This window comes from Vulpes lagopus, chromosome 15 (genome assembly GCF_018345385.1).
Source record: "Vulpes lagopus strain Blue_001 chromosome 15, ASM1834538v1, whole genome shotgun sequence".
NCBI lineage: Eukaryota > Metazoa > Chordata > Mammalia > Carnivora > Canidae > Vulpes > Vulpes lagopus.
The window spans coordinates 5,921,906-5,934,591 of record NC_054838.1 but is presented as its reverse complement, the minus strand read 5'-3'; the positions used below and the strand labels follow the sequence as shown (position 1 = coordinate 5,934,591).

At 35.9% G+C, this 12,686-nt stretch overlaps 1 protein-coding gene across 2 annotated transcripts in view; it reads left to right on the top strand.

Moving 5' to 3' along the window:
- ANO5 (anoctamin 5) overlaps positions 1 to 12,686 on the top strand; it is an 88,420-nt gene that overhangs the window by 54,136 nt on the left and 21,598 nt on the right. For both annotated transcript variants that reach the window (XM_041730719.1, XM_041730718.1), the window contains exons 12-15: positions 66 to 126; positions 7,965 to 8,116; positions 10,703 to 10,777; positions 12,385 to 12,607. In XM_041730719.1, coding sequence (XP_041586653.1) covers positions 66 to 126; positions 7,965 to 8,116; positions 10,703 to 10,777; positions 12,385 to 12,607 — 511 coding nt within the window. The remainder of the gene's footprint in view (positions 1 to 65; positions 127 to 7,964; positions 8,117 to 10,702; positions 10,778 to 12,384; positions 12,608 to 12,686) is intronic.

Sequence of the window (12,686 nt, the reverse complement as noted above, 5' to 3'; positions counted from 1 at the left end):
CTCGAGATTTCTCTTTGTGTCAGATTTGATACTAAGTATTTTTTGTGTTGTTGCTGTTTTTACAGATCTCCTACTTATTTGATAACGAGTCCACAGTGTTCTTTGCAATTTTCATGGGGATTTGGGGTGAGTAAGTAGTCACATAAAAAAGACTTTATCCATGTTTTGTGTTCTATACAGATGGAATATTTTATATACCAAAGGTGGCTTTGGACCTTTGTGTCTACTAGCATTGGTACACTGCTGGATTCTACATCGGCGGTCTGTAGTCCTTGGTCCTTGGTCCAAAAAGGTCTTTATTAATCATCTGTTTATTTCTCTGACAGATAATATCAGTTTTGAAACTTGGTATATATTCAGTTCACACTGTCTCCTAGGCCTATGGTAAAAAAAAAAAAAAACAGCTCAGTAAGTACTTAATTCAGAAGAGAATACACATAAATATTTGTTGGTTGGAAGATATTGAATCATGGCTACAAAGTTGAACAAGACTCAACAACTGTTGAGGACTAATAAATCAGTGTTGGCGTCTAAATTCTCCGTGTATAATTCTGGTTCCAGCATCCAGTTCCATTTGTTAAAAATCTTCCGTATAAAGTGGAATTTTCCTTAATCTTGGAAATGTCCCACTATTTCACCTTTTTCATTTGACATGAGAAGTAGAGGTGTCATGAAGTTGTCCCTCCCACCAGTGAGGAAAATATTTTATGTAACAGTAACTTACTGGGAGGAAGCCCAAAGACTTATAAAACATGTCCCAAATTATATGGGGCTCTGGGCAAAAAAAAAACCAAAATAGACTTTTTTTTCCCTTTCAATTTAAAAATATGTCTTTAATAATCACAAATATGTGCATTTGAAAAGTGGGCAAGGGAACAAGGGTAACCCGACCCAGGCAAAAAGACACCAGAATGTGGGTAAGGGGGCAGTCTGTGAAGCAGAGGGATTTATGGGTTTCTGTCAATGTGGCTTGGCTGCTATGTCTAAAGAGAGGAGCCCGATTCAAAGAACAGAGAATAGAGAAATCCTAGTGGCAGGTCTCTGATGACCCCGACTTTGTTGAGTACAGCTGCATCTTTATCCTGTGGCTGCCAAGTCCTTCCTCTCTCATTCACTGCTGATCGGTGTGCAAATTATAGCAAATATAGATAGTTTTCAGTTGTTCCCATTGAGGGAGACTGTGCACCCATGGCAACCTTCCATTTCGTCACAGATCGAGAAGTTTACTCACGAGTGAATTGGTTTACCTTTGATTTTTGAGGATTGTGGCCAAATTCTAGGAAAACAGAACTTTAAGGATATTTGTTTTAGTACAACCACTAATAAATAATTAAGCCCAATCAAAGGATGAGTAGATGGAATGGATGTGAAGAAAAAACACTCTAGGCTAACGGGCCAGCACTAGTTCAAGGCATTGAGACCTGAAAATAGTACTTTGTCTGCCAGATAGGAAGTGCATTTCATTTATTTATTTATTTAGCTTTTTGTTCATAATGAAAATACATGTTCATAGAAAATTCAAGTCGTATATAGAAGTAGAGAGAAATTATTATTAAAATTACTAGAAGATTTGATATAACATCTAAGGCAACAAAAACAAAAATAAAGAAATGGGACTACATCAAACTAGAAAGCACAGCAAAGGAAATCATTAACAAAATGAAAATCTTACAAATCATTGCTATGACCAATGTCAAGATGCTCATTACCACTATGTTTTCTTGCAGGAGTTTTATCATGTCAGGCCTTATGCTTAATCAGTCTAGAATCTGTTTTGAGTTGATTTTGGTATATGGTCTAAGATAGATAGGGATTCAGCTTTGTTTCTTTGCAAATAAATATCCAGTTAATTACAAAACCATTTGTTGAAAAAACTGTTCTTTCCCCATTGAATATGCATGGCTCTTGTCAAATATTAGTTGATCATTCATGGATGGGTTTATTTCTGGTCTCTTGATTTTGATGCATACATCTGTGTGTCTGTTTTTATGCCACTATTCTGTTGTTTTGATTACTATAGTTTTGTAATATAGATTACAAAATGTAATTACTATAGCTTTGAAATCAGGAATTGTGGTGCCTACTGCTTTGTTGTTCTTTCTCAAGATTGCTCTGACTATCCCAGGTCTTTTGTGGTTCCATACAAATTTTAATACTGTTTTTTCTATTTCTGTGAAAAATGTCATTGTTATTTTGATAGGGATTGTATCGAACCTGAAGATTTCTTGGGTAGTATGGACATTTTTATAATATTAATTCTTGTAGACCATAAGCATGGAATAGCTTTCCATTTATTTATGTCTTTTTGAGTTTCTTTTATCTATATCTTGTAGTATTCAGTGTACATATCTTTCACTTCCTGGGTTAAATTTATTCCTAGACATTTTATTCCTTTTTATGCTACTGGAAATGGGATTCCTTTCTGATAGTTAGGTGGTTAGTGTATAGAAACAACTAATTTTGTATATTAATTTTTATCCTCAAACTTTACTGAATTCCTTTATTCTATTTTTGGTGGAATCTTCAGGACTTTCTCTATATAATTTAATGCCATTTGCAAATAGAGACAGTTTTACTTTTTCCTTTCCAAACTGTATGTCATCTCTTTCTTTTTCTTGGCTAATTATTGCTCTACCTAGGATCTTAGTACTTTATTGGGAAAAAAAAAACTGGCAAGAATGGGCATCCTTGTCTTATTTCTGATGATTGAGGAAAAGCTTTTCACCACTGAGAATGATTTTAGTATGGGCTTGTCATATATGACTTTTGCTATGTTGATACATTCCCTCCATACCCATATTGAGAATTTTTATCGTGAGTTCTATTAAATGCTTTTGCTGCATCAGTTGAGATGACCATAATTTTTTTATTATTCATTTTTTAATGTAGTAGACCACATTGATTGATTTGTGCATGTAGAAGCATCCTTGTATCCCTGGAATAAATTTTACTTAGTCATAGTGTATGATCCTATTAATGTATTGTTGAGTTTGACTTGATGCTATTTTATTCAGGTTTTTTGCATCTCTGTTCATCAGGAATATTGACCTGTAGTTTTCTTTTCTCCTGATGTCTTTGTCTTTTAGCACTTTGACTATATCATGCCACTTTCTCTGGCCTTCAAAGTTTCTGCTGAAAAATTTGTTGGTGGTCTTATGAGGGTTCCCCTGTACATAACAAGATGTTTTCCTATTGCCATTCTGAGTCTCTCTTTGCCTTTAACTTTTGAGAATTTAATTACAGTGTGTCTTAGTGTGGGTCTTTTTGGACTCATTTGGAATGCTTTGGGCTTCCAGGAGTTTATAGATTCTTTTCTCCCCGTGTTAGGGAGGTTTTTCAACCATTATATCTTTGAGTAAGTTTTCTGCCCCTTTCTTACTCTCTTCTGCCTTTGAGAGCATTTTTAATACACTATTGCATTCTTTAGCTCTCCTACTTGTGTTTATTACTCTTTAATATTTTCTGTCTCTTTCTTCAGATTTTCACTTTGTTTTATACATCGTCCTCCTCACCTTGGTGAGCATCTTTATGATAATTATTTTGAACTCTTTTATCAGGTAAATCATTTATCTCCATTTCCTTAAGGTCATTTGCTTAGGTTTATTTTCTTTTTGTTTTGTCATTGATGTTGTTTGGAACCTATTCCTATGTTTCTTCATTTGCTTTGTCTCTCTGTGTTGATAAAACAGCTATTTCTCCCAGTCCTGACCATGTGATTTGGCATAGGAGATGAATCTTTTGATCAATTCAGTCTGAACTCTTGGTTGTTTCTCTAAACTCTGTGATTGTCCCCACTGCCTTCTTTGTATTTAGTAGTTCCCAGTATTTGGGAGTATGCCAAGGCCTGTCAGTGTCCCAAAGGGGGAAGAACTCAGTCAGCACCTAGACGCAGGCTGGTTGGAAGCCAGACCTTCAGGAAGCAGCTTCTAAGTATGCAGTAGATCTTTTTCAGGGAGAGATTGGAATATTAAAACACTGCTTAATTATTCTATGCTCTTCAAACTTTGTTCTCCTGGTAACAATGTATCTACTGAGTACATGAGTGAAGAAATGAATAATTGAGTAAAAGTCAACTGCCTCAGTCAATATTAAATTTAAAAAATGAGTAAATAAATGAGTGAAATATAACCTGTTCTTAAGAAGGTCACAATCTAATTGGGCCAGGGTCTAATACATTCTCTCATTAAATTGTAAGTGCTGAGTACAGAGAAGGAAGGAATTACTTCTTGACTAGAGGAATTGAGATAACTTTTAGAAGATTTGGGATTTGTTTGGAATTTTTTAAAATAGGATTTTGATAGAGAAAAGGGTAGGAAAGGTATCCCAAGGATAGAAAAATCTGGTGTGAGCATTAGCTTATCCTCTGTGCTTTCGTTGTAACGAACTATCTCTGAGAGTCCATTTAAGCTGAAAGTTTTGCCAACATCACTTCCTATGGGACATCATCCTCTTTCTCACAACTGCTTTCTTCACTTATGTCAGTAGGTTGCTTTTGCTAAGTTTCTCTGGCTGTATATGTAGAGTCTCTCAAATGGCAGCAATGTTAGTATTCTCAGAGACTTCCATTTCGTCTATAATTCCATTTATGTTTTACCATCACTTTTCTTGCTGTATTTTCATCCTTGTTGATCAGTTCTATCTTTTGATATCTGTTTTCGTATGATGTGATATGGAATACCAGGAGAAAACACAAATGCATGCATTTCTATCTGTGCATTAATGGAATCACAGATATGTAGTGGTTCAAATACCAACAGCATTTAAAGTGTTGGGATTGCTTACTAATCATGATACGTATCTGCTATTTATATAGTGATTTGTGATTTGAAGAACTAACAATAAAATTTGTACTTTATGCAACAGTTCACAGGTAATATACTGTGGTACTTGAAATTTGAGTCATGTTGGGGGACTGGTGTTATGTAACTAACCCACGGAAACTGAAATGTATGCATTTTGGAACTACGCAAAGCAAAGAATACCTATGTTTATAAATATTTGGAGGAATAATATAATAAGCCATCCCATGCTCATAGATTGGAAGACAATATTATTAATTTTTCCATCTACCCACAGAGATCTAAATATTCAGTACATTCTCTACCAAAATCCCAATGGCATTTTTTTATGGAGTAGGAAAAACAACTGAAAAAAAGACATGTGGAATGACAGAAGTCTTGAATTAGCCAAGCCAATCTTGAGAAAGAACAAAGCTAGAGACATCACACTTCTTGATTTCAAAATTACAAATCTACAGTAATCAAAATAATATGGCACTGGCATAAGACAAATATACCGACCAGTGGGACAGAATGAAATTCAGAATAAAACCCCTACATATATGGTTTACTAATCTTCAGCTAGAGTTCCAAGAATACACAATGGGGAAGGGATAGTCTCTTCAACAGATAGTGCTGATAAATTAGATAACCACATGTGAAAGAATGAAACTAAATCATTATCTTATGCTATGCACAAAAATCACCTCAAAATTGGATACAATCTTAAATGTAAAACCTGAAACTATATAAAACTTCTGGAAGAAAATTTAAGGAAAAACTTCATGACATTGATCTTGGCAAAATGATTTCCTAGCCCTAACACCAAAGCCCAGATGGCAAAAACCAAAAACAAGCTGACTACATCAAGGTAAAAAGTGTCCATGCAGCACAAAAAGCATGTTAAAAAGACAACCCATGGAATGGCAGAAAATATTGCAAATAATGTATCTAATAAGGGTTAATCTTCAAAATACATAAGGAACTCCTGTAACTTAATAGTGAAAAACCCTAATAACCTGATTTTAAAATGGACAAAGAACTCAAATTAGACATTGTCCAAATAATATATACAAATGTCCAAAGAATATATACAAATGGCCAATACGTATATGAAAAATGCTTATTATCACTAGTTACCAGGGAAATGTAAACCAAAACCACAATGAGATGTCATCTTACATCTGTCAAGGTGGCTATTACCAAAAACCAAAGACTCGAGCTGATGAGGATGTGGAAAATTATAATTAATTTTTCTACATTGTTAGTGGGAATGCTAAATGGTGCAGCCATAAAAATTATGGAAATTCCTCAGAAAATTAAATATAGAACTACTATATGACCCAGCAATACTCCTTCTGAGTATTTACTCCAGATAACTGAAATCAGGATCTTGAATAGGTGTTGGGACTCCTATATTCATTGCAGTACTATCCACAATAAGCGAGATGTGGACACTACCTAAATGTCCATTGATGAATGGATAAAGAAATTGATATAGACATATACACATATACTGTTGGTATATATAGTTGATATACTATTCACCCTTGAAAAGAAGGAAATTCTGCAATATGCGAAAACATGGATGAACCTTGAAGACATTACAGTCAGTTCCAGTCACAGAGAAATCCTTCATGTTTCCATTTATATGAAATATCTAAAATAGTCATAATTATAGAATCAGGAGAGTGGAATAGAGATTGTTGGGGGTTAGGGGATGTGAGGGAAAAAGGGAGTAACTAATCATTGGGCGGATAGTCTCAGTTACGGAAGATAAATAGCACATCTAAAGCTCTAGAGATGTGCTGTACAATATTGTGCCAATAGTCAACAATAAGTTATTGTAACATACCTTAAATAAATTTAAAATTTGTTTAAGAGAGTAGAAAGCAGGTTAAATGGTCTTAGAATAAAATATTTTTTAAAAACAACAAGGAAAAGAGGCGCCGGGGTGGCTCAGTCAGTTAAGTGTCTGACTCTTGATCTCAGCTCAGGTCTTGATCTCAAGGTTGTGAGTTCAAGGCCCCTATTGGGCTCCACACTTTGTGTGGAACCTCCTTTGGAAAAATTAAAAATTTAAAAAAATTAAAATATAAGTAGGTAGGGAATGAGTCAGATGAAATAAAATTTGAATCACAGGTGATAGAATTATAAATCCATATTGATTGTGTTAGTGTTCCATTCTTAGATATATACCCAACAGAAGGACATGCATATGCCCACCAAAAGATATAGTACAAGAATATTTACAGCAACACTATTTGTAATAGCAAAAAACCTGGCAATGGCCCAAACGTCCATGGACCTGAGAATGAAAAAAAACTGTGATCTACTTAAATAATGGAATACCATACAACAATGAAAATAACGCAGCAATATGGATTCAGTTTACTAGAAGAATCGAACCAAAACAAAGCCTAATGCAGAAACTACCTGCTGTATGGCACCATTTATGTAAAGTTCAAAGACAGGAGAAACTATCCTATAATATTTGAAGCTAGGATACTAGTTACACTTATGTCTTAGAAGATCATAAGGGAGTGTTTCTGGAGCTGCTGGTCATGTTCCATTTTTTTGTATTAATGCTGATTACACAAGAGTGTTTATTTTGTGAAAATTCCTTAAATTATTCAGTTTTGTGTACTTTTCTGTAGATATGTTATGCTTCAATTGAAAGTTTATTATAAATTATATATATATATATATATATAGAGAGAGAGAGAGAGAGACAGAGACAGAGACAGAGAGAATCAGAGGTAGACACAGAGACACAGACAGAGATTGTGCTATGGAAATGGCTCTCATGTTTTCCTTAAATTTACCTGAGCCTGAGAAACTGATATAATTGCAGGAATGATTTCAGAAAAAAACATGCAAACAAAAAATCTAGGTGTTAGTAAAAAGTTAAGTCTAAATATAAGTTCAGATTATCTGAATGAAAAGAGAGTACTGTTGCCTGAGATTTTTTTTCTTGCATGGACTGCTACGAAATTAACTTGAATTTTTATATATGAGTTATTTCAGTATTATTACATGGTCTTAAGCCAACATAGTAGTGACATTCAACCGAATGGTTTTCCAAAGTAGAGGGAAAAAAAAAAACAAAACCCTGGTTATTTTGTTATTTACTTTATTTCTTCATCTATTGATTACATTTGCTTTTATACATTCCTTTGCCTACAGTCACATTGTTTTTGGAGTTTTGGAAACAGCGACAAGCCAGAATGGAATATGAGTGGGACCTGGTGGACTTTGAGGAGGAGCAGCAACAGCTTCAGCTGAGACCTGAATTTGAAGCTATGTGTAAACACAGGAAGATGAATGCAGTGACTAAGGTAGATCAGGGAACCAAAAGGGGTGGCATTTCTCAGTGAACACACTGTGTGCAATTTGATTCTCAACCCTGTAAGGTAAGCGGGACCTCCAGTCTGGCCTTGTTCTATAGACCAGTGGTTCTCAAACTTTAGTCGGCATTAGAATCACCCGGAAGGGCTGGTTAAAACTGGCCTGTTGCCAGGCCCCAACCCCAGAGTTTTCTGAGTCTGCATAGGTATGGGGTGGGGAGGGACCTGAACATTTGCATTTCTAACTTGTTCATAGGTTACTGGTTTGGAAACAACAGCTCTAGGCCTTTCTGTCTTTTTTTTTTTTTTTTAACATATTTTGTAAAGCCAGAGCTAACCTTGTCATAGTCTTGAATAATAGTTTTGCATTATCAGAATAAAATCCAAATCAGTTAAAAGAAAAAAAAAGTTGCCTCAAAATAATAATATATATTTTAATTTGCCTTTAAAATGTTCTCCAACGCGGGTGCCTGGGTGGCTTCGTGGGTTAAGCAGAAAGCCTGCTTCTCTCTCTGCTTCTGCCCCTCCCGCCACTCATGCACTCCCCCCCTCTCTCAAATAAATAGATAAAATATTTTTTAAAATTCTCCAACATATAAATCTTATAATCTTCAGTACTTGTTTCTAATATATGTTTCAAATATATTAAAAAAGGAGATAGAAAAGTATAGTGAACCCCAGGAAGGACCCATCAACCAGCTTCAATTAATATTGATTTCTGGACAGTCTTGTTTTATTTACCCTTTCTCCTCCCTGCCACTAGATTATTTTGAAGCAAGTACAAGGCATCATATCATGAAATAACATCATTTTGTAATAAGTTAAATAAAAGGAAAATGGAAAATTATGTGTATGCAGTGGACTTAGCATATAAATATATACGTATGGAAATGATACTAAGTTAATATGCCCAAATTAAAATGGTATTCTATTAAGATAGTGAGCTTATGAGTGATTGTTTTATTAGGCTAAATTTTATTCACCTGGTCCCTTTAAATTTATCATAATGGGAAGATCTTTGCACTGGTGTTTGGACAGCAAAGTCTAGATTTGGGATCCCTCTCTGGCGAGTCACCTATACATTGTTGACTGAGTAATTTGACTCCTTGGTACCCCCCTTTTTTTTAATGTGAAAATACAAGGTACTTTGCCTTCAAAGACCAGATTCTTGGCCACATAGTCTTAGTGTCCCTACCTTTCCATCATCTACAATATCTGTGTGGCCTGATGCTGTTAAAGGGAGAATAGAATATGTCTGTAACATAATCTTTTCAGCAGAATTTCCTGCTGTGTTCAGGACACTATTCTTGTAGTATAATACTCAAAATTATTTTCACAGTTTAGGCACTCACACATTCACTAGATATTTATTAACTTTTATTAAGACATTACCGAAAACTCAGTAAATGAGCAAAGGGGAAAAAAACACCTCAGAAAATATATTAACCACTTGGGTGGCTGGATGACGATAAGAAAATATATTAAAGGAGAAATTGCCGTAATAATGACATGATATGTATCTGTTCACATTTCCTGGTGTAAAAAAGAAACTAAAAACAGGCCTAAAATTATTGCCATAAAAACAAGGTGTATTGAATGTTTACATTTGAAACCAGCTGAAAAACAGTATGGATTGATTATCTGTGAATTATCCACTTTAATGGTTTGGAAATAAAGTATTTTGACTTACTTGCAGCGCTTCTTGAGTGGTTCAACATGACCAGAGACCTAACATTTGAGTCTGTGTTGGGAACACATACGTATATGCATGGACACACAACGCATGTACGAACAAACCCGCATACACAAGCAAGTACATTTTGGACACACACACGCACACACATTCAGTAGGGCTCTTAGAGAGAGAGTTGTTCCTTCTGTTGAGTTCTCTTTGCACTCAATCTTCCCTAAAAATCCTCAAGGTATAAAAACCCTCCCTAAACTTCCTATCCTCTAGGTAGAATTACATGATTTAGATTTCTGCTGACAGCTATTTTCTACTCCGTGGTAATTTTTCTTGGCTAGGCTCTAACTGCCTCTTGATATAGCTAAGAATTCCAGCTGATGTGTAATTCATATCTTCCATTAATGACTTAGAAAAACACTAAGGTAAAGAATGGTCTGGTCCCCTGACCTGTGTGGAGGAACACAATCCTGTAAATATAAAGATGATGGCCTATTTAATATCATACGTAGCAATTATGGGGCAATGCAGTTCGATTCAATTCAGTTAGAGTTAAAACTGTAAGATCACTAAAGTACGCCCACTTAGGCAGCAGTCCTCAGGTTTTGACCTTGTTTCCTGTCGACCAAGCCCTGAATACCACTTTAGGTCAACACTGAGGATATAGTGTGTATCCATAATGTCTCATATTATGTGTGAAATATATCACCCAAGAGTGCTCAAGGTCTCTACTGGAAGAGGAGGAGCCATTGCTAGAATATAGCATTCCACGATCTTTAGTGGAATCTGAGGGAGGTTTCTACTTTAACTGGGTTTTGTGGTCTTGACTATACTTGGAGTCCCAACTTTGAAGGTAGATTTTGAATTTTTCTGTGATTTCTTCAAAATTGCAGGAAATGGAACCATACATGCCTCTATGTAGTCGTCTTCCATGGTACTTTTTATCAGGAGCTACGGTGACATTATGGGTGAGCATTCTTGTAAAACTGCTCTTGTTCATTGCTGTGAAGTCATATTAGGGTTAACTCAGCAGTTTCATCTGCAGTGGCTCTTTCAGCCCCTCTCCTTCCTCCCCCTTCCCAATCTTTTTATCTTGAAAAGAGCTCGTATGGAAAATAAAATGTGATCTACATGGATGTGTTATAATTGAACCTTGGAAAAAGAGCTGTGGGGAGAAAATAGTGCTTCATCTTAGAGCCTGCCCCATGCCCTCTCCCAGCACTTCATTAATTCTTGAAGCCAGAACAGTGTAACAAACGATTTGTTTACAGACTATATAGGTTTTTTTTTTTTTTACAAATATCATTAATTTATCTTTATCTCCACTTAATCTACATAAAATGCACAAAAAGCATATACGATTTATTTTCTTGCCAAGATAAATAGAAGAAAGTATTGCTTCTACTTGAAGAATTTAATTAGAATAGCCCATTGTGAGGGAGTCAGGTTTTTTCCATGCCTTTTAGCTAATAGATTCCTCTACCACCAATTTGTTTCCTGTCCTCCACTTTCCAAATATATGTCCTCTCACAGTAGGCCTTTAATCTTAGGAAAAGAAGCAGTGTTACCCTCTGAGAGTTTAGCATGTTGAAGCACAAATAATTAGCAGCTGTTGACACGAGCTTATTAACCTTAGCAGTTCATAGTATCCCATATTTTTTATATTTAGTATTTCTAGTTAAAGGTATTGATTTTTCAATTTTAACTGTGTGTTTTCTTAGGCAATGTAATAGTCACTGAGGGGAAGTGATAGAAGTAAAAGGGTGGGGGTAATAATCAACTCAGGGCACTGCTTGAGAAGTGACCTAGAGTGTGGTCCCAGAAAGATGATTCTATCTTTTATTTCTAGTACTCATTCCATTTGATTTGATCCCTCAACTTTCACAGTCAGATTTTCCAAACATCAAGATAAAGGTATCCCCAGATCTTTGTGCTTTTGCAATATGGGAAGTGCTTAAAATGTATGCAGAATCTATCCAAATGTCTAAACTACTGGGCATATCAGACCACTAATGGCAACATTCTGAGGGGAAATGAAATAGAATAGAATGAGTAAATGTGTTCTTCTTGGCAAAGGACATGGCCTTCACACTATCTGTTTAATTACAGCGTGGGACAGAGGTTGGCAAATGTTTCCTGGGAATGGGCCAGATGTATTTTAGGCTTTGTGGGCCACAAATAGTCTCTGGCATGTAATCATCTTTGTTTTCTCTTAAACCTTTAAAAAAAGCAAAAAACCATTTTTAACTCAAGAACTGTACACGAGCAAGTAAGGCCATGGGCAGGATTTGGCCTTCTGGCTAGTTTTCCAAGGCTTGGTAGATGACAGGCCTAAAGGATGAGCAATGTTTTAGACACACCCAGCTGCTACCATATGCATTGTCTTCCCTCCAACCCTTTTGCCTTGCCAGGGCTCTTTCCCGACATCTCTGGTGAGAGAGACCGGCTCGGTCTGCTTTCCAAGTCAGAGTGCTAATCTTAACATAATGAGACGAAGAGAAGCGTATGCTTCAGATGTGCATGCATTGCAGATGTACAGAGACCGAGTGACTGACTCCTTGTTTCCCATTTCCAGATGGCTCTGGTCATCGCGTGTATGGTCGCTGTGATTGTGTACCGCCTGTCAGTGTTTGCCACATTTGCTAGTTTTATGGAAAGTGAAGCTTCCTTGAAGCATGTCAAAAGTTTCCTCACTCCCCAGATAACCACATCACTCACCGGATCCTGCTTGAACTTTATCATCATCTTGATCTTGAATTTCTTCTATGAAAAGATATCTGCCTGGATTACAAAAATGGGTAAGCTGACCAGGTCATCTGTGTGACACTGAAAATGTTCCTAACAGTGCTATACATCCATTTTGGACCATCCCAAATG